At 53.0% G+C, this 27,231-nt stretch overlaps 1 protein-coding gene across 2 annotated transcripts in view; it reads right to left on the bottom strand.

Annotated features, from left to right (window-relative positions):
* Nucleotides 1-11,349: 11,349 nt before the first annotated feature.
* The window catches only part of idh3b (isocitrate dehydrogenase (NAD(+)) 3 non-catalytic subunit beta), a 65,972-nt gene continuing 50,090 nt past the window's right edge, over nt 11,350-27,231 (bottom strand). Inside the window, exons 11-12 of one of the 2 annotated variants that reach the window (XM_072497803.1) lie at nt 24,337-24,397; nt 11,350-11,557 (exon numbers count right to left, since the gene is read on the bottom strand). In XM_072497803.1, the coding sequence (XP_072353904.1) occupies nt 11,480-11,557; nt 24,337-24,397 (139 nt within the window). In that variant the 3' untranslated portion in view covers nt 11,350-11,479. Of the gene's footprint in view, nt 11,558-19,376; nt 20,214-24,336; nt 24,398-27,231 lie in introns of those variants that run through there. The other variant, XM_072497802.1, reaches the window with a different exon arrangement.

Here is a 27,231-nt window from a genome sequence, read left to right as displayed (position 1 = left end):
CCCGAGTGGAAGACCTGGCTAATCCAGCCCTTCCTTAACCTGACCTGGTCAGCTACTTTCAGGTGAGTCTGCTGCAGCATTATTCCATCCGCCTTCAGCGCCCTCAGATGCGAACACATGTGCCCTCTTTACCGGCCCGTTTAACCCTCTAATGTTCCAGGTGATCAGCCTGATTGGGGGGCACCATGCACCCCCCCCCCTTCGACGATCAGCCATCTCCTTTCTTGGGCCGGCCCCTGGCCCCTGTGCCGCGCCTCCCCTGGCCCGCCTCCTGCCAGCCCCCACCTCCGACCTCCTCCATGTTACTAAACCCAATTTCCTCCATCGTCAGCAGATCAACTACCCACCTCCTCCCCCCCTAGCGACAACACCTGTAACCTAACTTCTGTCATAAACTAGCTATATGCACCACCCCCCCCCCCCCCCCCCCCAACCTGGCTCCCGTAGACCAGCTCACCCAGCTAGCCTGGTGATTCTCCTGTAATTTCCCTACACACTGAAAGTGGGACAATCAGTTTTTATTTCCAAACTGGATTTACTTAAAGGTTACTGGCAGGTACCTTTAACCGAAAGGGCGAAGGAGATTTCAGCTTTTGTGACTCCAGATGGTATATACCAATTCAAAGTCCAAAAGTTCTCATTTCGGCATCAGCCCTTCTCAATGTCAATTCAGCCATTTGGCATGAAAAACGCCCCAGCCACATTTCAACGGTTAACTATCAAAGTTGTTTCAGGATTACCCAGTTGTGCGGATTACATCGACGATCTGGTAATTTTCAGCCAGACATGGACGGAACATTTAAAACATCCGATGGAGTTATTCGATCGACTTCAGGAGGCGGGTTTGGTGATAAACCTAGCCAAAAGTGAATTTGGAAAAGCCCAAGTCACTTTCCTTGGCCATACAATCGGACAGGGTTGAATGGTCACACGGGATGTGAAACCAACAGTTTGTGAGGAGTTTCCGATACCCTCAAGGCGAAGGGAAATAATGCGATTTCTTGGCATGATTGGATTTGATTGGACATTTGTGAAATATTTGTAGCGTGGTTGCTCCACTGATGATAGACTTGCTGAAGAAACGTCGAAAATTTCAGTGGGCAGCGGACTTTCAACAGGCATTTGACTGCCTGAAAGCTGTGATAACCAATGCTCCTGTGTTGGAGAATTACAAGGGACTCTGCGGTCAGATTGAACTAAAGTATCTGACTTTAAGAAATGGATGGATCGTGCAGAGACCGTCTCGTCCAAAGAGACTGTCAATCGAGAAGGATTCCAGTTGGAGGAAAAACAAAAAATGGACTATATTGTTGTACCTGTTTGTGTGTGTTGTTCTTTTTTTTAAACAAAAAAGTATATTTACTGTGTGCATTTCTTAAAGGATAGTGATAGATCTACCATTCAGTTTCAGCAGCACTTTGCGATTACTGGAACTCAGTAGAAATTTAAGTGAAAACTTCTCAGGTGCAAATAAGAATTGTTTTATTTGTCTTTTATTGATTACAACCGAAAGTCATTTAAAAGGCAATTCGTAGACAATTTGGAGCTTTCAAAGAATCACAGAAATTATCTTCTTGCTTAGGCAAACGGCTCTGGGTGGTTGCTAAGGTGGGGGGACTGGGTGGTTGCTAAGGAGGGGGACTGGGTGGTTGCTGAGGAGCGGACTGGATGGTTGCTAAGGGGGGGACTGGGTGGTTACTAAGGGAGGACTGGGCTGGTGCTAAGGGGTGACTGGGTGGATGTTAAGGGGGTTGGGTGTTATGGAGGATGGTTGAGGCATGGGCAGTTGCTAAGTGGGGACTGGGCGGTTATGGGGGATTGTGGGAGTAGTTGCGGGACTATATAAGGGCAGCACGGCAGCATAATGGTTAGCACAGTTGCTTCACAGCTCCAAGGTCCCAGGTTCGATTCCCGGCTTGGGTCACTGTCTTTGCGGAGTCTGCGTGGGTTTCCTCCGGGTGCTCTGGTTTCCTCCCACAGTCCAAAGATGGGCAGGTTAGGTGGATTGGCCATGCTAAATTGACCCTGGTGTCCAAAACATGTTAAGTGGGGGTTACTGCGTTACGGGGATAGGGGAGATACATGGGCATCAGTAGGGTGCTCTTTGTAAGGGCCGGTGCAGACTCAATGGGCCGAATGGCCTCCTTCTGCACTGTCAATTCTATGACTCAATGGCTCGACAATAACTTTAGAAGTCAAAGTCTGAAAATGAAATATGAAGACAGCAAATAGTTCAAAGTATTGATTGATTCCGGAAAGAGAGAGAAAGAAATCCAGCTAATCATCCAGCCCAGCTCCAGCTAAAGAAATGGCTGAACGAAACTTTACAGCTATACTGTTTCTGTCTTTAGCCATCTAATTACACCCTAATATAATCCTGATTGGAGACTTCCGGGTGCGGCGATGACCAGCTGAGTCGCACGTTTCGGCATCTCCCGGTGAAACGGACTTTTGGGCTCTTGATAGGAGCCCCAACGGCAATTTTGACGGCTAAAAACACTGTGCGGTAAACCAGAAGGGAATCCCCCCTGGATACGGATGAAAAAAGGAGGAGAAAGTGGCCGGATTGCAGTGGATCCTTTAGAACAGCGGCAAGGAAGGCAAGCAAAAACCAAGATGGCGTCGGAAGGTGGCAGTTTAACATGGGGCCCTGAACAACAAGAGTTCTTGAAATGCTGTGTGGAAGAGATCAAAAAGGAAATGAAGAAAGGGCTGTTGGCCCCGATACTACAGGCGATCGAAGGGCTAAAGGAGGAACAAAAGACCCAGGAGCGGGAGCTTCGGGTCGTGAAGGCAAAGGCAGCCGAGAATGAGGACGATATACAGGGCCTGGTGGTGAAGACGGAGACGCAGGAGGCACATCAGAAACGATGTGTGGAAAGGTTGGAGGCACTGGAAAACAATGCAAGGAGGAACAACCTGAGGATTCTTGGTCTTCCTGAAGGTGTGGAGGGAGCGGACGTCGGGGCATATGTGAGCACGATGCTGCACTCGTTAATGGGAGCGGAGGCCCCGGCGGGTCCGCTGGAGGTGGAGGGAGCATACCGAGTGATGGCGCGAGGACCGAGAGCAGGAGAAATTCCCAGAGCCATAGTGGTGAGATTCCTCCGTTTTAAGGATAAATAAATGGTCCTTAGATGGGCAAAGAAAACTCGGAGCAGTAAATGGGAGAACGCGGTGATCCGCGTTTATCAAGACTGGAGTGCGGAGGTGGCGAGAAGGAGGGCGAGCTTTAATCGGGCCAAGGCGGTGCTTCATAAAAAGAAGATAAAATTTGGAATGCTGCAACCGGCAAGACTGTGGGTCACATATCGAGGAAGGCACCACTACTTTGAGACGGCAGATGAAGCGTGGACTTTTATTGTGGAAGAAAAACTGGAATGAGCGGGTTATTAAAAAGAACGTTTGAACAAAGTGGTGGGGCGAATGTGGGGGGCGAAGAGGGGAGTTAAAAAGGGGGGAAAGAGGAGTTTTATGTACTAATCCTGCGATGTGGTAACTTTTCTCTCTTCCACAGGTGGTGATGGGGGGAGGAGGGGAGGTGGAGGAGATGGGGCGTTGGCCATTGGGGGCGGGGCCAAGGGAGAAGCGCGGGCTTGGTTCCCGCGCTATGATAATCATGGCGGGAATAGAGAAGCAGGAAGGAGGGGGCGTCACACAGTGCGAGCCGAGGTCACGGGGGGAAGCCGAGGTCGGCCAGAGTTTGCTGACTTCTGGGAGCAACATGGGGGGAGTAATTATGCTAGCGGGGGATCTAGCGGGGGGGGGGGGTGGGAGGGGGGAATTACTGGGTTGCTGCTGCTGGGGAGAGGGGGGAGCTGGTATGGGAGGGGATGGGCGAGGGGGCACCGCCTGGGGGAGATACAGCTGCGTGGGAACCGGGTGAGGAGCTGGAAAAAGGGGATGGCTAATCGACAAGGGGGGGGGTAGGAAACCCCCCAACCCGGCTGATCACGTGGAACGTGAGGGGGCTGAACGGGCCGATAAAGAGGGCACGGGTACTCGCACACCTGAAGAAACTTAAGGCAGATGTGGTTATGTTACAGGAAACGCACCTGAAACTGATAGACCAGGTTAGGCTACGCAAAGGATGGGTGGGGCAGGTGTTCCATTCGGGGCGAGATGCGAAAAACAGGGGGGTGGCTATATTAGTGGGGAAGCGGGTAATGTTCGAGGCAAAGACTATAGTTGCGGATAACGGGGGCAGTTACGTGATGGTGAGTGGCAAACTACAGGGGGAGACGGTGGTTTTGGTAAACGTATATGCCCCGAACTGGGATGATGCCAATTTTATGAGGCGGATGCTAGGACGCATTCTGGACCTAGAGATGGGAAAGCTGATAATGGGGGGAGATTTTAATACGGTGTTGGAACCAGGGCTGGATAGGTCGAAGTCCAGGACTGGAAGGAGGCCGGCAGCAGCCAAGGTACTTAAAGATTTTATGGAGCAGATGGGAGGTGTAGACCCGTGGAGATTTAGCAGACCTAGGAGTAAGGAGTTCTCGTTTTTCTCCTATGTCCATAAAGTCTACTCGCGAATAGACTTTTTTGTGTTGGGAAGGGCGTTGATCCCGAAGGTGAGGGGAACGGAGTATACGGCTATAGCCATTTCGGATCACGCTCCACACTGGGTAGACTTGGAGATAGGGGAGGAAACAGGAGGGCGCCCACCCTGGAGAATGGACATGGGACTAATGGCAGATGAGGGGGTGTGTCTAAGGGTGAGGGGGTGCATTGAAAAGTACTTGGAACTCAATGATAATGGGGAGGTCCAGGTGGGAGTGGTCTGGGAGGCGCTGAAGGCGGTGGTTAGAGGGGAGCTGATATCAATAAGGGTACATAAAGGGAAGCAGGAGAGTAAGGAACGGGAGCGGTTGCTGCAAGAACTTTTGAGGGTGGACAGACAATATGCGGAAGCACCGGAGGAGGGACTGTTCAGGGAAAGGCAAAGGCTACATGTAGAATTTGACTTGCTGACTACGGGCACCTCAGAGGCACAATGGAGGAAGGCACAGGGTGTACAGTACGAATATGGGGAGAAGGCGAGCAGGTTGCTGGCACACCAATTGAGGAAAAGGGGAGCAGCGAGGGAAATAGGGGGAGTGAGGGATGAGGAAGGAGAGATGGAGCGGGGAGCGGAGAGAGTGAATGGAGTGTTCAAGACATTTTATAAAAAATTATATGAAGCTCAACCCCCGGATGGGAGGGAGAGAATGATGGGCTTTTTGGATCGGCTGGAATTTCCCAAGGTGGAAGAGCAGGAAAGGGTGGGACTGGGAGCACAGATCGAGGTAGAAGAAGTGGTGAAAGGAATTAGGAGCATGCAGGCGGGAAAGGCCCCGTGACCGGATGGATTCCCAGTCGAATTCCATAGAAAATATGTGGACTTGCTCGCCCCGGTATTGACGAGGACCTTTAATGAGGCAAAAGAAAGGGGACAACTGCCCCCGACTATGTCTGAAGCAACGATATCGCTTCTCTTAAAGAAGGAAAAGGACCCGCTACAATGCGGGTCCTATAGACCTATTTCCCTCCTAAATGTAGATGCCAAGATCCTGGCCAAGGTAATGGCAATGAGAATAGAGGAATGTGTCCCGGGGGTGGTCCACGAGGACCAAACTGGGTTTGAGAAGGGGAGACAGCTGAACACGAATATACGGAGGCTGTTAGGGGTAATGATGATGGCCCCACCAGAAGGGGAAACGGAGATAGTAGTGGCGATGGATGCCGAGAAAGCATTTGATAGAGTGGAGTGGGATTATTTGTGGGAGGTGTTGAGGAGATTTGGTTTTGGAGAGGGGTATGTTAGATGGGTGCAGCTGTTGTATAGGGCCCCGATGGCGAGCGTGGTCACGAATGGACGGGGATCTGCATATTTTCGGCTCCATAGAGGGACAAGGCAGGGATGCCCTCTGTCCCCATTATTGTTTGCACTGGCGATTGAGCCCCTGGCGATAGCGTTGAGGGGTTCCAAGAAGTGGAGGGGAGTACTTAGAGGAGGAGAAGAACACCAGGTATCTTTGTATGCGGACGATTTGTTACTATATGTGGCAGACCCGGCGGAGGGGATGCCAGAAATAATGCGGATACTTGGGGAGTTTGGGGATTTTTCAGGGTATAAATTGAACATGGGGAAAAGTGAGTTGTTTGTGGTGCATCCAGGGGAGCAGAGTAGAGAAATAGAGGACCTACCGTTGAGGAAGGTAACAAGGGACTTTCGCTACCTGGGGATCCATATAGCCAAGAATTGGGGCACATTGCATAGGTTAAATTTAACGCGGTTGGTGGAACAAATGGAGGAGGATTTCAAGAGATGGGATATGGTATCCCTGTCACTGGCAGGGAGGGTGCAGGCGGTTAAGATGGTGGTCCTCCCGAGATTCCTCTTTGTGTTTCAGTGCCTCCCGGTGGTGATCACGAAGGCTTTTTTTAAAAGGATCGAAAAGAGCACCATGGGTTTTGTGTGGGCCGGGAAGACCCCGAGAGTGAGGAAGGGATTCTTACAGCGTAGCAGGGATAGGGGGGGGGCTGGCACTACCGAGCCTAAGTGAGTATTATTGGGCCGCTAATATTTCAATGGTGAGTAAGTGGATGGGAGAGGAGGAGGGAGCAGCGTGGAAGAGATTAGAGAGGGCGTCCTGTAGGGGGACTAGCCTACCAGCTATGGTGACAGCCCCATTGCCATTCTCACCGAGGAACTACACCACAAGCCCGGTGGTGGTGGCTACACTGAAGATTTGGGGACAGTGGAGACGGCATAGGGGAAAGACTGGAGCCTTGGGGGGGTCCCCGATAAGAAACAACCATAGGTTTGCCCCGGGGGGAATGGATTGGGGATATGGAATGTGGCAAAGAGCAGGAATAACGCAACTGAAAGATCTGTTTGTGGATGGGAAGTTCGCGAGTCTGGGAGCGCTGACCGAGAAATATGGGTTGCCCCAAGGGAATGCATTCAGGTATATGCAACTGAGGGCTTTTGCGAGGCAACAGGTGAGGGAATTCCCACAGCTCCCGACACAAGAGGTGCAGGACAGAGTGATCTCAAAGGCATGGGTGGGGGATGGTAAGGTGTGATATATATATAGGGAAATGAGGGACGAAGGGGAGACTATGGTAGATGAACTAAAAGGGAAATGGGAAGAAGAGCTGGGGGAGGAGATCGAGGAGGGGCTGTGGGCAGATGCCCTAAGCAGGGTAAACTCGTCGTCCTCGTGTGCCAGGCTAAGCCTGATTCAGTTTAAGGTATTACACAGGGCGCATATGACTGGAGCACGGCTCAGTAAATTTTTTGGGGTAGAGGATAGGTGTGCGAGATGCTCGAGAAGCCCAGCGAATCATACCCATATGTTTTGGTCATGCCCGGCACTACAGGGGTTTTGGATGGGGGTGACAAAGGTGCTTTCAAAAGTAGTAGGGGTCCGGGTCGAACCAAGCTGGGGGTTGGCTATATTTGGGGTTGCACAAGAGCCGGGAGTGCAGGAGGCGAGAGAGGCCGATGTTTTGGCCTTTGCGTCCCTAGTAGCCCGGCGTAGGATATTGCTAATGTGGAAAGAAGCCAAGCCCCCGGGGGTGGAGACCTGGATAAATGACATGGCAGGGTTTATAAAGCTAGAGCGGATTAAGTTCGTCCTAAGGGGGTCGGCTCAAGGGTTCACCAGGCGGTGGCAACCGTTCGTCGAATACCTCGCAGAAAGATAGATGGAATGGAAAAAAGAAGGCAGCAGCAGCAGCCCAGGATCGGGGGAAGGGGGGGGGGGGGGGGGGAGGATGGGGGGAGGGGGGGGGGGGGAGGAGGAACCAAAAGGACTCTCAGGGTTGTTAATATATACTGTATAATATGTATAGGTCATTGCTACAGATAATTAGATATTGGACTGTTAAATTATATTTTTGGAGAGTGTTACTTGTGATAAGGCAGTTGCCAATTAGGGTTAGTTTTCATTTTTGTTATTTATTATTTATTCATTTTCTGTTTATAAAATAGGTCATTGTTATTTGTGTTGTTATAATATTGTGTAAAGGATGCACAATGTACTGTGTTGGTTGACCAAAAATTTTCAATAAAATATTTTTTTTTTAAAAAAAATATATATATATAATCCTAATTGGTTTGGGTTAGACTCAAAGACATCTAATTTGACGGCAAGCCGTCCATCTTTAATATGTAACATTAGTTCTAATTGTTTGGTATCTGCATACTTGTGTATGTTAAAGAATGCGATATTGTGCTGTTATCAAGACCAGTTTGAACTGGTCTTTTGCTGACTTCGCTGTTATAACAATAGAGCCTTCATGTTACCTTGTCGCGCCACGCTGTTGCTATGGATCCTGCCCTGTCCTTGGACACTGTCTTGAAAAATGTATTAATTACTTCAGTTAAAGTGTTTGTTTTAATCTATACTGCCTTTGCATGTATCAGGTTCTTTTGTGTAGTAAAGTGAATTATGCTGTGTTCTGCTGTTTTGTAAGCTGTATGTTTTGAGATGACCTGAGGTTATGAGAGTGTTGACATCCTCAATTTAAAATGGGTAAAACTGGGGCTTAATATTTATCCTAAATAGCTATCTTTTACCTATTAGGTGTGTTAGGAAATAGTTGACTTCTACGGTTTCCTTGGATTTCTGTGGCTAAGACTCATCTTTCATTCTCACTCCACAGTATAAACATTTCCCACTTTCTCTGTCTGTTAGCTTTGACAAAGAGTCATCGGACTCGAAACGTCGGCTCTTTTCTCTCCCTCCAGATGCTGCCAGACCTGCTGAGATTTTCCAGCATTTTCTCTTTCGTTTCAGATTCCAGCATCCGCAGTAATTTGCTTTTATCTATTGTGGTGCCAGATGCTTGGCTACGTCTGCACTCCCTCGAGGAACCAAAATGGAACGCCGATTTGCGAGCAGGACCCCAGGGGACTCCTGAACTACCTGCCTGTTTTTCTTGGACTGCCTGGTGGTTGCCCATTCCCTTCCTCCCTCAAGTCTCTTCAGCTGCAGTGTGACCACCTCTCTAAACGTACTATCCATGATGCTCTTCGACTCGCGGATGCTCTACAATGTCCCAGCCGCCATTGAAACCCGAGCTTCCAGGACACACTTCCTGCACTCATGCTGGTCCTGGGGACTGGAAATGTTCCCAACCTCCCACATAGAGCAGGAGGAGCAAACCACGGCTTTGAGCTCTCCTGCCATGACTAAACCCTTTAAATTTAAAACTTTAGAAGACTTTTATATTTAAAAAAGAACAAATCAACTAAGTCCCTACCCTTTCTAAAACATTGACTCGCAATGTAATATAGTTTGAAAAATACCCACCACAACCTCTTCACCAATCATCTGCGCCTATTGGTCCCACGTCACTTTCTGAACTGTGCGTCATCTCTGAACAGCCGCTGTTGGTAGCCCCAATGGTCCCCGCTGCAAGACCGTCGCTTGCCTTTGAGGACAGGAAGAAAATGAAAGGAGCACCTCCCTCCCCGAACAGGCGCCGGAATGTGGCGACTAGGGGCTTTTCACAGTAACTTCATTTAAAGCCTACTTGTGACAAGCGAATTTCATTTTCAGTCACAAAACTCCAACTTTAGCACTCTACTGCAGCCCAAAGTCAGCACTCCGGTGCAAACAAGGTCAGCTCTGTAAGATGAGCCGTTTTTATACTGTCTGAATCCAACCTCTGAAAAACGGTTTAAGCCATGTTCTCTAATTAACGAGTTGCAGCTGCGGGCAGAGCTTGAGTGAGCCCTGCTTTAAAGCTGGTCTAAAACTCACCTTCTTCCAACCCAAACAGCAACTTTTAGTTAATTATTAAATGGAAGACTAGATTTTAGACGGAAATTAACCCTTAATTTCCCTCAGGCACAAAACTCCAATGTCAGCACTCCCCTGCAGCCCAAAGTAGCACTCCAGTGCCAAACATTAATAGATTAATTCAGAGACCGAGAGGACGATCTGTGGGCGTGAATCGCATCAGGGCAGGTGGTGAAATCTGACTTGCACAAAAATCTGGAATTAATGATGACCATGAAACCATTGTCGATTGTAATAAAAGCCCATCTGGTTCACTAATGTCCTTTCGGGAAGGAAATCTGCCGTCCTTCCCCGGTCTGGCCTACATGTGACTCCATATTCCTGAAATGGAGTGGGCAATGCTCCTTCACAGGCTGCAAGTGACTGGCTGCATTGAGAACCAAGAATGAGGGCACAGTGGGCCTGGTCTGCAATTTGGTGGAAACCATTCCAGCGGTACAGCTCCCTCTCTCCGGCACTGATGTCATAAGACATAGGAGCAGAATGAGGCCACTCGGCCCATCGAGTCGGCTCCGCCATTCAATCATGGCTGATATTTTCTCATCCCCATAACCCCTGATCCCCTTTATGATCAAGAACCTATCTATCTCTGCCTTAAAGACACTCAGTGAATTGGCCTCCACAGCCTTCTGCGGCAAAGAGTTCCACAGATTCACCACCCTCTGGCTGAAGAAATTCCTCCTCATCTCTGTTTTAAAGGATCGTCCCTTTAGTCTGAGATGGTGTCCTCTGGTTCTAGTTTTTCCTACAAGTGGAAAAATCCTCTCCACGTCCACTCTATCCAGGCCTCCCAGTGTCCTGTAAGTTTCAATAAGATCCGCCCTCATCCTTCTAAACTACGAGTACAGACCCAGAGTCCTCAACCGTTCCTCATACGACAAGCTCTTCATTCCAGGAATCATTCTTGTGAACCTCCTCGGGACCCTTTCCAAGGCCAGCACATCTTTCCTTAGATACGGGGCCCAAAACCGCTCACAATCCTCCAAATGGGGTCTGACCAGAGCCTTATACAGCCTCAGGAGTACATCCCTGGTCAGTGCCTCATGAATTGAAACCCAGTATTTGACAAAGGTTTACAACAATTTGCTTTGAACGAAGCAGGTATCCGGTCTTCCCATTCCACCAGCAGCATCACATGGGCTGTAGTGGGATAAAACGCTTTGGAAAGAGACTTATTGTCCACTGCCGGTGGCCGGGATTCTCCAATCTCGTCGGTGGACCCCCCCCCCTTTCCCCCTGTCACAAGTGAGAAGGGAGAACTTGGCGTTCCAGCCAAATGGCCATTCGCTGGGATGGCACAATCCCAGCCAGGTCCGAGGTTTCTGGCGAGTATCTCTGTTCCATTTACCAAAATATCTCCCTTCCCCAGTGACCCATTGGATGGGAATATTAAATCCATGAAGGGAATTCTGAAGGAATACACCAGACTAGTTGAGGTGAGGGAGGGATAACCTTTACACCAGAGCTGTACGTCCCTCCAATCCAATTCTGACCGTTCGAGAGTTCTTTATGAAAGTTGGGTTTGGCAATGTATTAAAACACAACGCCATGGTTCTTTGTGCTTTTATTCACATTTAACAGATAACACAGTACGTACACACCATATCTGGCAGGGGGCTTAATCCCCAGTGTGGAGCAGTTGTGGGATCCTCCTGTAGTAACCCAGTTCCCGCCGACGCTCAGGCACTGAGGTTAGCAATCACAGCCGAGGTGAACTCTGCCGAGGTCGAGTATCCACCCATATCTGGAGTCCGAACCTGGGGAGGGAACAAACACGGATTTAGTGGTGAGGTAATTATGGTATCAGACGGAAGTTGTTGTGTGTTCAGTAACAGGTGGACTGGGGAAGTAGAATCTCAATGCAGCAAGTCAACAAGGGGCAGAAGACCCAGTGAATCATACAATGGTTCCAGCTCGGCAGTGGCCATCCAGCCTGTTGGATCTTTGCCTTTCTGCGCATCTCTGGACACTAAGGGGCAATTTAGCGCGGCCAATCCACCTAACCTGCACGTCTTTGGACTGTGGTAGGAAACCGGAGCACCCGGAGGAAACCCACGCACACACGGGGAGAACGTGCAGACTCCGCACAGACAGTGACCCAAGCCGGAATCGAACCTGGGACCCTGGAGCTATGAGGCAGCAGTGCTAACCACTGTGCCACCGTGCTGCCAGTGCATTCCAGATCCTAACCACTTGCTGCCTTTAAATTGGTGTCCTCTGGTTCTAGATCCTTCCACCAATGGGGATAGTCTCTCCCCATCTACTCTGTCAGGCTATAGAAGAACAAGGGCCAATCTCCTTGAAACATGCAAGATTCTGAGGGGGTTCGATGGGGTGAATGCTGAGAGATTGTTTCCACAGGTTGGAGAATCTCAAAACACGGGAGCCCAGGATCAGGGGCCGATCATTTAGGACTCAGATGAGGAGAAATGACTTCAAAGGGTTGTGAAGTTTTGGAATTTTCTACCCCAGAGGGTATGGATGCTCCATCGTTGAATACATTTAAGCCCCAGGATCGAGAGATTTCTGATCTCAGGGAACGTGGGAATATGTGATGTGTAAAAATGAAGCTGAAGTCCAAGACCACAGTGAACGGTGGAGCTGGCTTGACAATATGTCTACTCCGGCTCCAATTTCTGGTGTCTACACCACCCTCAAATCTCCTCACCTTCTTTACTAGAACTACCTCAGCTTCTTCAATGTAACTAGAACAATTCTTGTGAATCATTGCGGCACCCTCTTTATTGTTAACATTTTAAAAATCCATTTATGGGATGTGGGCGGTCGCTGGTCAGGCCAGCATTTATTGCCCATCCCTAGTTGCCCTTCGGAAGGTCGTGGTGAGCTGCCTTCTTGAGCCGCTGCAGTCCTTGAGGTGTAGGTACACCCTCTGTGCTGTTAGGGAGGGAATTCCAGGATGTTGCCCCAGCGACAGTGAAGGAACGGCGATATATTTCCCAGTCAGGGTGGTGAGTGACTTGGAGGGGAACCTCCAGGTGGTGGGGTTCCCGGGTATCTGCTGCCCTTGTCCTTCTAGGTGGTAGTGGTCGTGGGTTTGGAAGGTGTCTTAAGAAACCTTGGCGATCAGGGTAGATCAGTGTTTTTCAAATTTTTTTTTCAGGGACCCATTTTTACCAACCAGCCGACCTTTGCGACCCACGCCGGCTGACCTTTGTAGCCCACGCCAGCCGACCTTCGCGACCCACGCCAGCCGACCTTCGCGACCCACGCCGGCTGACCTTCGTAGCCCACGCCAGCCGACCTTCGCGACCCACGCCAGCCGACCTTCGTAGCCCACGCCGGCCGACCTTTGCGACCCACGCCAGCCGACCTTTGCGACCCACCATTTTCCCTTACCTTGTTTGCAGCTGACAAAATGGAGGAATCGCAATCGCGCCCAATGCACGTGATGTCGACGTTCGGGGGGCCTGACCTGCTCTCTGCCTCCCTTCAGACAGGAAGATCACATAGAATTTTTGTGGAAGGCGGAGCAATCAAGCGGGGCTGCTTTGTCCTGGATGGTGTTGAGTTTCTTGAGTGTTGTTGGAGCTGCGCTCATCCAGGCAAGTGGAGAGTGTTCCATTACACTCCTGACTGTGCCTTGTAGATGGTGGCCATGATGTGGAGATGCCGGCATTGGACTGGGGTGAGCACAGTAAGAAGTCTTACAACACCAGGTTAAAGTCCAATAGGTTTGTTTCAAAACAAACCTGTTGGACTTTAACCTGGTGTTGTAAGACTTCTTATTGTAGACGGTGGACAGGCTTCGGGGGGTCAGGAGATGAGCTACTCGCCGTAGGATTCCTGGCCTTGGACCTGCCCTGGTAGCCACAGTATTAATGTGGCTAGTCCAGTTCCATTGCCTTAACATCCGTGTTAAAGTTAGGAGTGAATGGTGGGTAAGGTTTGATGGCGTTGTGAATAACTAAACCTATCGTTGTACAAGGGGAGGCATGACCAAATGTGATGTTCATATTACCTGGTCATTACCGTATTGCTGTGCCCAGATTTTCCATCATGAATTATATTGAATTTGATTTATTGTCACGTGTACCGAGGTACAGTGAAAAGTTCTGCGAACAGTCCATAGATCGGTCCAGACATGAAAAGACATAGGACATACGATAAATACACAATGTAAATACGTAGACACAGGCATCGGGTGAAGCATATGGAGTGTGGTACTACTCAGCAGAGAAGGTGCGCGAAGAGATCAATTCCGTCAAGAGGGTCATTTCGAGGGCAGCACGGGGGCGCAGTGGTTAGCCCTGTTGCCTCACGGCACCGAGGTCACTGTCCGTGTGGAGTTTGCACATTCTCCCCGTGTTTGCGTGGGTTTCGCCCCCACAACCCAAAGATGTGCAGGGTAGGTGGATTGAACATGCTAAATTGCCCCTTAATTGGAAAAAAATTAATTGGGTGCTCTAAAATTTTTATTTTTTTTAAAAAAAAGAGGGTCATTCCGGTCCTGGGCCGAGCAGTTGCCATACCAGGCTGTGATGCAGCCCGATAGGATGCTTTCTATGGTTCATCTGTAAAAGTTGGTACGGGTTAATGTGGACATGCCGAATTTCCTTAGTTTCCTGAGGAAGTATAGGTGCTGTTGTGCTTTCTCGGTGGTAGCGTCGATGTGGGTGGACCAGGACAGATTTTTGGAGATGTGCACCCCTAGGAATTTGAAACTGCTAACCATCTCCTCCTCGGCACCATGTGAAAAATCTACTCCGCACATTTCCCTTAAACTTTCCCCCTCTCACCTGGAACCTGTGCCCCCTTGTAATTGACACCTCCATCCTTGGAAAAAGCCTCTGACTATCCACCCTGTCTATGCCTCTCATAATTTTGTAGACCTCTATCAGGTCTCCCCTCAGCCTCCGTCTTTCCAGTGAAAACAATCCTGGTTTATTCAACCTCTCCTCATAGCCAACACCCTCGAGGCCAGGCAACATCCTGGTGAACCTTCTTTGCAATCTCTCCACGTCCTTCTGATAATGAGGTGACCAGAACTGCACGCAACACTCCAAATGCGGCCTAATCAAAGTTTTATACAGCTGCAACATGATTTCCCAACTCCTGTACTCAATGCCCCGGCTGATGAATGCAAGAATGCCACATGCCTTCTTCATCACCTTGGCCACATGTGTTGCCACTTTTAGGGAACTGTGGACCTGCACGCCCAGATCCCTCTGTATGTTAATGTTCCGAAGGGTTCTGCCATTTACAGTATAATTCATATCTAGATTTGATTCTCCAAAGGAAAACATTGTACCCACCTCTACCACTGCCTCTGGCAGCTCGTTCCAGACGCTCACCCCCTTCTGTGTGAAGGAATTTCCCCTCTGGTCTCTTTTGTATCTCTCCACTCTCACCTTAAACCTGTGCCCTCTAGTTCTAGACGCCTCTACCTTTGGGAAAAGATGTTGACTATCTAACTTATCTATGCTCCTCATTATTTTATAGACCTCTATAAGATCATCCCCAAGTCTCCTACGATCCAGGGAAAAAAGTCCCAGTCTATCCAGCCTCTCCTTATAACTCAGACCATCAAGTCCATGAGTGTGGAGGACAGCATTCTCCTGTGGGGAACCGGCATGGTCATCCTGTGGCCAGGATATTGCAAGACTTGCGTAGCAGACACCCGGGTGTTTCCAAAACGAAGATGCTTGCTAGGAGTTAGGTGTGGAGGCCGGGGCTCGATTGAGTGAATGGTGCAGCAATGTGTGGCTTGCCAAGAACACAAGAAGCTCCCTCCGCCAGCCTTGCTCCACCCTTGGGAGTGGCCGGAAGGTCCCTGGGGTGCACTTGCATTTCAACTTCGCCGGGTCCTTCGTGAGGGTCAATGTTTCTGCTCCTTCTAGACGCCCACACAAAGTGGATGGACATGCGCCGAATGTCTTCCACCATCTCGCCAATCATTGTTGAGAAGTTAAACAAGGGAACGTTGTTCAGATTCGAAATTTCCTAGACGGCGCCAAGTGTGTCCCAGGGATTATAGGGGAAAGAACGGGACCAGTTCCTACATGGTGTGGGGCCAGAGAGCAGACTGTGCCAAAGAACATGGACCACCTGAAGGTAGGGAACCCACCGCAGAGGAAGCTATGCCGGGTGGATCTGTACCTTGCTCACCGTCCTTTAGCCAAAATACACTTCCCTCCAGGAACCAATACCCAGCCCAGCGGGACGCGGACAACTCGCATCAGCTACGGACACAGTCCTCAGTGCTCTGAGGATGTGGCAGAGATGGGCCCCCCCCACCCCTGACAAGGCCCCATCAGCGTTCTGACGAAAAAGGCACTCCCCGACATGATACACACCCAGGCCTGGCCTCACAGCTGCTGGAAGCACAGCAATGGGCGAAACGGTGAAGGAGACCCCCGCTACAATTCGTTTCGGACTTTGGTTGGGGTTGGGGGGGGGGGGGGGGGGGGGGGGGGGGAGGGGGGTAGTAACCCACAGTTTACCCACGGGGTCGCCTCAATTGATTTCTCCGTGGGATTCCCAGCTCCCTTGCTGTAGGCCAGAGGCCTGTCCAGCTGGGGATGGTAAATCCGCCCAATAAAAGCCGGCCTGGACTGGGACGGAAGTGATTGGTCATCCTGGTTTGGACTGTTGAACTGCAAGCTGCGTTGCGGCTTTACTTTGTGATGGTTTATTCACTACTGTTTGAGTTACCTTCTCGGGCCTCCTGAACTTTTACACAGTGGCGACACCACAAGTGTTCCATTGGTTGTAAAGCACTTTGGAACATCCTGAAGATGTGAAAGACTGTAAAATCACAAGATCTTCATCTATTTCCTGACCTGTGTAAGAAGTGACCATGAGATGTAGGAGCAGAAGGCCATCGGCCCATCGAGTCTGCTCTGCCATCCAATGAGATCATAGCTGACCTGATGTAATGCGTAACACCCAGCCTCTCCTGGTCTTTGTGGTAAAACAAATTCCCCTGATTCACTACGCTCTGACAAAAGAAATTCCGCTTAATCTCGGTCTTGAATGGCGACCCTTTACTCTGAGATTATGCCCTCTGGACCCTCCCACAAGGGGCAGCACAGTTGCCGTGCATTTAGCGCCAACGCCATCTACAAGTTTGCTGATGACACCACCCTGACTTGTTACAACTGCTCAGTGTTGGGATTAAGCTGCTGTCACCAGAATCCGTTCACCTGGTGATTTAGTTTGACCCACGCGATATTACTGGCCGCTCAGCACTTTGAAGAATACTAGAAGTGGAGCCCAGAAATACTCAATAGTGACACAGCGCCCCAAATCTGCGACCTCACCTCGCAGAATGATGTCAGCAGGTGCACGGTAACTTGCAGGTTGGCCTCTGAATGTCATGTTTATGTCTAACCCTGTGCTGGCAGGAAGGATGTTTGGAGCACTGAAATAGGAGGTATGGGGGTTCTGCATCTTTAAAAAGTCTTAATTTGTAATTATAACCTTTAATGCGTTTTCTGATATCAGAGTGCGGTCCTTCAACCTTCACAAAATAAATGTTCTTTAGCTTTTCACAGTTGCTAGGGATGTGGAAATGCATAGATCACGGTTTGTTTGATTACCGTTGGAAGTCATGGGGAACTTTTTGCAGAACCTTCTCCACGGAGATTATTTTTAAGTAGAGTCCATCATGGAGTAGTGATTCTGGATCTTTCTTCACAAGTTTTGCACGAGTAATAACGTAAGGGACGGCTGCAATAACCAACTCACGGACGCTCAGTTTGGGTTCCGCCAGGGTCACTCAGCTCCTGACCTCATTACAGCCTCGGTTCAAACATGGGCAAAAGCCTGAATGCAGAGGTGAGGGGAGAGTGGACTGCCCTCGACATCAAGGCAGTATTTGACCAAGTGCGGCATCGAGGAGCCCGAGCTAAACTGGAGTCAATGGGAATCAGGGGGAAACTCTCCGCTGGTTGGAGTCATACCCGGCACACCAGGAAGATGGTTGTGGTGGTGGAGGTCAATCTCTCAGCTCCAGGACATCACTGCAGGAGGTCCTCAGGGTCGTGTCCTCGCCCAACCATCTTCAGCTGCTTCATCAATGACCTCCCTTCCATCATAAGGTCAGAAGTGGGGATGTTGGTGGATGGCTGCACAATGTGTTCAGCACCATTCGCGACTCCTCAGATAATGCAGCAGTCCCTGTCCAAATGCAGCAAGACCTGGACAGTATCCAGGCTCGGGCTGACAAGTGGCAAGTTACATTTGCACCGTGACAGCACGGTGGCGCAATGGGTTAGCCCTGCGACCTCACGGCGCCGGAGGTCCCAGGTTCGATCCCGGCTCTGGGTCACTGTCCGTGTGGAATTTGCACATTCTCCCAGTGTCTGCATGGGTTTCACCCCACAACCCAAAGATGTGCAGGGTAGGCGGATTGGCCAAGCTAATTGCCCCTTAATTGGAAAAAATGAATTGGGTGCTCTAAATTTAGATTTTTTAACAAGTTACATTCGTGCCACACAAGTGCCAGGCAATGGCCATCTCCTACAAGAGAGGATCTAACCACCGCCCCCTGACATTCAATGGCATTACCATCGCTGACTCCCCACAATCAACATCCTGGGGGTTACTATTGATCACAAACTGACACTGGGCTAGCCACATTAATACTGTGGCTACCAGGGCAGATCAAAGGTCAGGAATCCTACAGTAAGTAACTCACTCCCTGACCCCCCAAATCCTGTCCACCGTCTACAAGGCACAAGTCAGGAGTGTAACGGAATACTCTCCACTTGCCTGGATGAGTGCAGCTCCAACAACACTCAAGAAGCTCAACACCATCCAGGACAAAGAAGGCCGCTCCCCCCTTCCACAAATATTCAAACCCTCCACCACTGACGGCACAGTAACAGCCGTGTGCACCATCGACAAGATGCACTGCAGTAACTCACCAAGGTTCCTGAGGCAACACCTTCCCAACCCACGACCACTACCATCGAGAAGGACAAGAGCAGCAGATACCTGGGAACCCCACCACCTGGAGGTTCCCCTCCGAGTCACTCACCACCCTAACTTGGAAATATATCGCCGTTCCTTCACGGTCATATAATCCTGGAACTCCCTCCCTAACAGCACAGTAGGTGTACCTACACCTATGGACTGCAGCGGTTCACGAAAGCGGCTCATCAAGCGATGGGCAATATATGCCGGCCTAACCAGCGACGTCCACATCCTCTAAATGAACTTTTAAAAAGTATTATGGACAGGAAAACTAGATGATTTTGTTTCGTCCCTTGCCTGAGACAAGAAAGCCCGAGGCCAACCACTGCCTTCCTCGGATAGCCTGGGTCAGTGAACGTGCAGTGGGTCCCGGCGGGTCGGCCCGTTGGCAGAAGTGGGTCCCGGGAAAAGAAGTTTGAAAAAAACACTGGCCTAAATAGCAACGCCGTCAATTATTTTGCTTTGTAAGGCAACATATCCCGCTCCAGTACTGCAGCCCCCCTCCCCCCGCCCCGCTCCTCTATTTAGTGTAATGTCCCCTCTACCTCCTTAGTCACAGAGTTTACAGGAACACTGGTCCCAACACGACAGAAATGCCCGGATTATCGACTGACACAAAGCGATGCAGACTGTCGTTGCTAAAGTGCTGGAATGTTTATTTGTGACTAACATTGACTGCCCCAAATGCAGGACTCTACCGGTGTTGTAACAGACAGTCCATGGGAGAGGGTCCCCCAGGCTGGTGCCCTGCACATTACCTGGTGTCCAAAGCTCCCAATGACTCCAGTGTCAATGATTTAGACGCTAGAAATCTCAGAAATTCTCCTCTAGGCGTCAATGATCTGATTGGTAAATGCCATTTATTTTTATCACGATTTGAGTCCATTCACGTGTTGTCTCTCCCTCCTGGGATGAAGCAATCTGAAAATCTTCAAAATCAATCTCGGCAAAACAAAGGAAAATAAGATGATCCACAAATCAGGAACAATGGAGGGCAGGAAAGGGCGAGGCGGTCACTGTCAATCCCGGATATTGTTCCGCCCTGGGACTCCTCTCTATACAAGAGCTGGCCAATGAATGCTGAGCACAGCGGCAGGAGGGTTAAAGGTTAAACACTAACTATTGGTCCAGCTAACTGGAGGAACCTCAGCTCACTCCATCCACTCCAGGTGGAGCCATTGGTGACGCTACTTTGTAGAAACTCCATCTGGCCGGGACATAGATACAAACTCTTCAACTCACTCATTCCAAAGGATTCTGAACAGAGGTGGGGAGAGGAGGGGGTTCCTACAGTCCCCAGGCGTCCAGGAACAGTGTTAAATCCAAACACGACAGGAGGAGCTGCTGCTAAGGGAAAGTCAGTGACTGACAGGGCCCCGAGACACATTAGCGCAGGCGAGGAGGGTGCAGGTTATCCATGATGCTCTTCAGAAAATCACTGGTCGTGGAATAACCGCCCATATCTCTGGTCCGAACCTAATCCCAGGGAGGGAGTGAGGGAGAAATAAATCAAAAGGAGAAAATGAAAAGAAACAAATGGAAATCAAATAAACAATGTGGATAAATCAAGACAAAATCATTCCAGGAACCAGGGAGACAGAACAGTGAATACACTGGGTACAGCCCCACCCCCACAAAACCCAGTACCCATAATAACCCTCCCCTTCCCCAAACCCCACCCCTACACCCTCACTCCCCACAAACCCCCCCCCCACACCCTCACTCCCCACCCAAACCCCCCCCCCACACCCTCACTCCCCACCGAAACCCCCCCCACACCCTCACTCTGCACCCAAACCCCCCCCACACCCCCACTCCCCACCCAAACCCCCCCACACCCTCACTCCCCACCCAAACCCCCCCCCACCCTCACTCCCCACCAAAACCCCCCCCACACCCAAACTCCCCCCCACACCCAACCACCCCCCACACCCTCACTCCACACCCAACCCCACCCCACTCCCTCACTCCCCACCCAACCCCCCCCACTCCCTCACTCCCCACCCAAACCGCCCCCACTCCCTCACTCCCCACCCAACCCCCCCCCACACCCTCACTCCCCACCCAACCCCCCAACACCCTCACTCCCCACCCAACCCCCCCCCACTCCCCACCCAAACCCCCCCCCACTCCCTCACTCCCCACCCAACCCCCCCACACCCTCACTCCCCACGCAAACCCCCCCACACCCTCACTCCCCCCCAACCCCCCCCCACCTCCTCACTCCCCACCCATCCCCCCCCACACCCTCATTCCCCACCCAGCCCACTCCACACCCTCACTCCGCACCCAACCCCCCCCACACCCTCACTCCCCACCCAACCCCCCCACACGCTCACTCCCCACCCAACCCCCCCCCCACACCTTCATTCCCCACCCAACCCCCCCCACACCCTCACTCCCCACCCAAACCCCCCCCACACCCTCACTCCCCACCCAAACCCCCCCCACACCCTCACTCCCCACCCCACACCCTCACTCCCCACCCAACCCCCCCCACACCCTCGCTCCCCACCCAATCCCCCCACACCCTCGCTCCCCACCCAATCCCCCCACACCCTCGCTCCCCACCCAACCCCCCCCACCTTCACTCCCCACCCAAACCCCCCCCACACCCTCGCTCCCCACCCAACATCCCCCACACCTTCACTCCCCACCCAAACCCCCCCCACACCCTCACACCCCACCCAAACTCCCCCACACCTTCACTCCCCACCCAACCTCCCCCCACACCCTCGCTCCCCACCCAATCCCCCCACACCCTTGCTCCCCACCCAACCCCCCCCACCTTCACTCCCCACTCAAACCCCCCCACACCCTCGCTCCCCACCCAAACCCCCCCCACACCTTCACTCCCCACCCAACCCCCCCCACACCCTCGCTCCCCACCCAATCCCCCCACACCCTCGCTCCCCACCCAACCCCCCCCACACCCTCGCTCCCCACCCAACAACCCCCACACCTTCGCTCCCCACCCAAACCCCCCCCACACCCTCGCTCCCCACCCAAGCCCCCCCACACCCTCGCTCCCCACCCAACCCCCCCCCACACCCTCGCTCCCCACCCAATCCCCCCACACCCTCGCTCCCCACCCAACCCCCCCCCACCTTCGCTCCCCACCCAAACCCCCCCCACACCCTCGCTCCCCACCCAAGCCCCCCCACACCCTCGCTCCCCACCCAACCCCCCCCACACCCTCGCTCCCCACCCAACAACCCCCCCACACCTTCGCTCCCCACCCAAACCCCCCCCACACCCTCGCTCCCCACCCAACCCCCCCCACACCCTCGCTCCCCACCCAACCCCCACCTCCTCACTCCCCACCCATCCCCCCCCACACCCTCATTCCCCACCCAGCCCCCTCCACACCCTCACTCCGCACCCAACCCCCTCCACACCCTCACTCCGCACCCAACCCCCCCCACACCCTCACTCCCCACCCAACCCCCCCACACCCTCACTCCCCACCCAACACCCCCCACACCTTCATTCCCCACCCAACCCCACCCACACCCTCACTCCCCACCAAACCCCCCCCACACCCTCACTCCCCACCCCACACCCTCGCTCCCCAACCAACCCCCCCCACACCCTCGCTCCCCACCCAATACCCCCACACCCTCGCTCCCCACCCAATACCCCCACACCCTCGCTCCCCACCCAACCCCCCCCACCTTCACTCCCCACCCAAACCCCCCCCACACCCTCGCTCCCCACCCATCATCCCCCACACCTTCACTCCCCACCCAAACCCCCCCCACACCCTCACTCCCCACCCAACCCCCCCCCACACCTTCACTCCCCACCCAACCCCCCCCACACCCTCGCTCCCCACCCAATCCCCCCACACCCTTGCTCCCCACCCAACCCCCCCCACCTTCTCTCCCCACCCAAACCCCCCCACACCCTCGCTCCCCACCCAAACCCCCCCCCACACCCTCACTCCCCACCCAACCCCCCCCCACACCCTCGCTCCCCACCCAATCCCCCCACACCCTCGCTCCCCACCCAACCCCCCCCACCTTCGCTCCCCACCCAAACCCCCCCACACCCTCGCTCCCCACCCAACACCCCCCACACCTTCGCTCCCCACCCAAACCCCCCCCACACCCTCGCTCCCCACCCAACCCCCCCACACCCTCGCTCCCCACCCAACCCCCCCCACACCCTCGCTCCCCACCCAACCCCCCCACACTCTCGCTCCCCACCCAAACCCCCCCACACCCTCACTCCCCACCCAACCCCCCCACACCCTCACTCCCCCCCAACCCCCCCACACCCTCACCCCCCCAACCCCCCCACACCCTCACTCCCCACCCAAACCCCACCCTCACTCCCCACCCAAACCCCCCCACACCCTCACTCCCCACCCAAACCCCCCCCACACCCTCACTCCCCACCCAACCCCCACACACTCTCACACACACTCTCACACACACACACTCACTCACTCACTCACACACACACTCACTCACTCACTCACTCACTCACACACTCACTCACTCACTCACTCACTCACACACTCACTCACTCACACACTCACTCACACACTCACACACACTCTCACACACACTCTCACACACACTCTCACACACACTCTCACACACACTCTCACACACACTCTCACACACACTCTCACACACACTCTCCACACACACTCTCACACACACTCTCACACACACTCTCACACACACTCTCACACACACTCTCACACACACTCTCACACACACTCTCACACACACTCTCACACACACTCTCACACACACTCTCACACACACTCTCACACACTCTCACACACACTCACACACACACTCACACACACACTCACACACACACTCACACACTCTCACACACTCTCACACACTCTCACACACTCTCACACACTCTCACACACTCTCACACACTCTCACACACTCTCACACACACACTCTCACACACTCTCACACACTCTCTCACACTCTCTCACACACTCAAACACCACACGCACACACCACACGCGCGCGCACACACCACACACACTCAAACACACACCACACACTCAAACACACACCACATGCACACTCAAACACCACACACACCACACTCACACACACACACACACACTCAAACACCACACACCCCCACACCCACCACACACACACACACACACACACACAAACACCAGTCTCTCAAACACACACACACTACACGCACACACACACTCAAACACCACACACCCCACACAAACACGACTCTCTCAAACACCCCCCCCCCCCACACACACATCCACCCCCACACATATACACACCCACACCACACTCACAAACACACACCCCCCCCACCCACAAACACCCTCCCCCACACCTCACACCACACTCTCTCTCTCACACATACACTCACCACACACACATAAGAGTGCTGTAACCTGCAAGGCTACGACCCAGATGCTGGAAGGTGCTATTTTTGGCGTCTTCCTGTGCCATACCTTTCAATGATTCTACAATGCCCCAATCCCCCATATAAAACCCCCAAAGAACTCCCCGTCGCACATACCTCCCCCACCTGGGTGCCCCTCTTCCCAGGCAGTATCCCTTCCCCCTCCGTGTCAGTCTCCCCCTACCTTGCCCAGTTTGATGACTTTCTTCACAGCCTCGGAGACCAGGTTGGAGTGAAATTCTAGGCTGCAGCAGAGAGAAAAATAAGAGTCTTGTGTCTAACAATTTGCACGGGGCTTTTAACAATTTGCACGGGGCTTTTAACAATTTGCACGGGGCTTTTAACAATTTGCACGGGGCTTTTAACAATTTGCACGGGGCTTTTAACAAATTGCTCGGGGCTTTTAACAAATTGCTCGGGGCTTTTAACAATTTGCACGGGGCTTTTACAATTTGCACGGGGCTTTTAACACTTTGCACGGGGCTTTTAACAATTTGCACCGCGGCTTTTAACAATTTGCACGGGGCTTTTAACAATTTGCACGGGGCTTTTAACAATTTGCACGGGGCTTTTAACAATTTGCACGGGGCTTTTAACAATTGCACGGGGCTTTTACACATTTGCACGGGGCTTTTAACAATTTGCACGGGGCTTTTGACAAATCAAGCCGATAAGGACAGTGTGAATGTCAACAATAAAGATGCACAAACTGGGCCACACAGAAACGGAGTGTGAGGGTGGGAGGAGGCGGGCAAGTGGACAGAGTGAGAAGGTAAGGCAGGGAGAGAGCGCAGGTCAGTGAAGGTAAGGCAGGGAGAGAGCGCAGGTCAGTGAAGGTACGGCAGGGAGAGAGCGCAGGTCAGTGAAGTACAGCAGGGAGAGAGCGCAGGTCAGTGGAGGTAAGGCAGGGAGAGAGCGCAGTCAGTGAAGGTCGGCAGGGAGAGCGCAGGTCAGTGAAGGTACAGCAGGGAGAGAGCGCAGGTCAGTGAAGGTACGGCAGGGAGAGAGCGCAGGTCAGTGAAGGTAAGGCAGGGAGAGAGCGCAGGTCAGTGAAGGTACGGCAGGGAGAGAGCGCAGGTCAGTGGAGGTAAGGCAGGAGAGAGCGCAGGTCAGTGAAGGTACGGCAGGGAGAGAGCGCAGGTCAGTGAAGGTAAGGCAGGGAGAGAGCGCAGGTCAGTGAAGGTACGGCAGGGAGAGAGCGCAGGTCAGTGAAGGTACGGCAGGGAGAGAGCGCAGGTCAGTGAAGGTACGGCAGGGAGAGAGCGCAGGTCAGTGAAGGTACGGCAGGGAGAGAGCGCAGGTCAGTGGAGGTACGGCAGGGAGAGCGCGCAGGTCAGTGAAGGTACGGCAGGGAGAGAGCGCAGGTCAGTGAAGGTACGGCAGGGAGAGAGCGCAGGTCAGTGAAGGTACGGCAGGGAGAGAGCGCAGGTCAGTGAAGGTAAGGCAGGGAGAGAGCGCAGGTCAGTGGAGGTAAGGCAGGGAGAGAGCGCAGGTCAGTGAAGGTACGGCAGGGAGAGAGCGCAGGTCAGTGGAGGTAAGGCAGGGAGAGAGCGCAGGTCAGTGGAGGTAAGGCAGGGAGAGAGCGCAGGTCAGTGAAGGTACGGCAGGGAGAGAGCGCAGGTCAGTGAAGGTACAGCAGGGAGAGAGCGCAGGTCAGTGAAGGTACGGCAGGGAGAGAGCGCAGGTCAGTGAAGGTAAGGCAGGGAGAGAGCGCAGGTCAGTGAAGGTACGGCAGGGAGAGAGCGCAGGTCAGTGGAGGTAAGGCAGGGAGAGAGCGCAGGTCAGTGAAGGTACGGCAGGGAGAGAGCGCAGGTCAGTGAAGGTAAGGCAGGGAGAGAGCGCAGGTCAGTGAAGGTACGGCAGGGAGAGAGCGCAGGTCAGTGAAGGTACGGCAGGGAGAGAGCGCAGGTCAGTGAAGGTACGGCAGGGAGAGAGCGCAGGTCAGTGAAGGTACGGCAGGGAGAGAGCGCAGGTCAGTGGAGGTACGGCAGGGAGAGCGCGCAGGTCAGTGAAGGTACGGCAGGGAGAGAGCGCAGGTCAGTGAAGGTACGGCAGGGAGAGAGCGCAGGTCAGTGAAGGTACGGCAGGGAGAGAGCGCAGGTCAGTGAAGGTAAGGCAGGGAGAGAGCGCAGGTCAGTGGAGGTAAGGCAGGGAGAGAGCGCAGGTCAGTGAAGGTACGGCAGGGAGAGAGCGCAGGTCAGTGGAGGTAAGGCAGGGAGAGAGCGCAGGTCAGTGGAGGTAAGGCAGGGAGAGAGCGCAGGTCAGTGAAGGTACGGCAGGGAGAGAGCGCAGGTCAGTGAAGGTACGGCAGGGAGAGAGCGCAGGTCAGTGGAGGTAAGGCAGGGAGAGAGCGCAGGTCAGTGAAGGTACGGCAGGGAGAGAGCGCAGGTCAGTGAAGGTACGGCAGGGAGAGAGCGCAGGTCAGTGGAGGTAAGGCAGGGAGAGAGCGCAGGTCAGTGAAGGTAAGGCAGGGAGACAGCGCAGGTCAGTGAAGGTAAGGCAGGGAGAGAGCGCAGGTCAGTGAAGGTACGGCAGGGAGAGAGCGCAGGTCAGTGAAGGTACGGCAGGGAGAGAGCGCAGGTCAGTGGAGGTAAGGCAGGGAGAGAGCGCAGGTCAGTGGAGGTAAGGCAGGGAGAGAGCGCAGGTCAGTGAAGGTACGGCAGGGAGAGAGCGCAGGTCAGTGGAGGTAAGGCAGGGAGAGAGCGCAGGTCAGTGGAGGTAAGACAGGGAGAGAGCGCAGGTCAGTGAAGGTACGGCAGGGAGAGAGCGCAGGTCAGTGGGGCTCGAGAGAGTGTAAATAACGCTGGCATCCAATCCCCCCCCCCCACACATTCCCCGAATTGAACCGAGATGAATGGGGGCGAGGGATAAGCCTGGGGTCAGATGCCACACAGAGGATTGAGACTCTCCAGCAGAGGCCAAACCTCCAGGCCCCGGGACATCGCTGTCAGAGATCCTCGGCCCAACCGCCTTTGTATCACTTGTTTCCTGACAATTCCCACAACTTTCCAATCACAATCCCGCTCCATAACGAAGAAACATTTGGACGGACAGATGCAGCCACAATTTGTCAGGCAAT

Source organism: Scyliorhinus torazame, chromosome 3 (genome assembly GCF_047496885.1).
Source record: "Scyliorhinus torazame isolate Kashiwa2021f chromosome 3, sScyTor2.1, whole genome shotgun sequence".
Classification (NCBI taxonomy): domain Eukaryota; kingdom Metazoa; phylum Chordata; class Chondrichthyes; order Carcharhiniformes; family Scyliorhinidae; genus Scyliorhinus; species Scyliorhinus torazame.
Note: the sequence above shows the minus strand (reverse complement) of the source record. Positions and strands in the feature narration are given on the sequence as shown.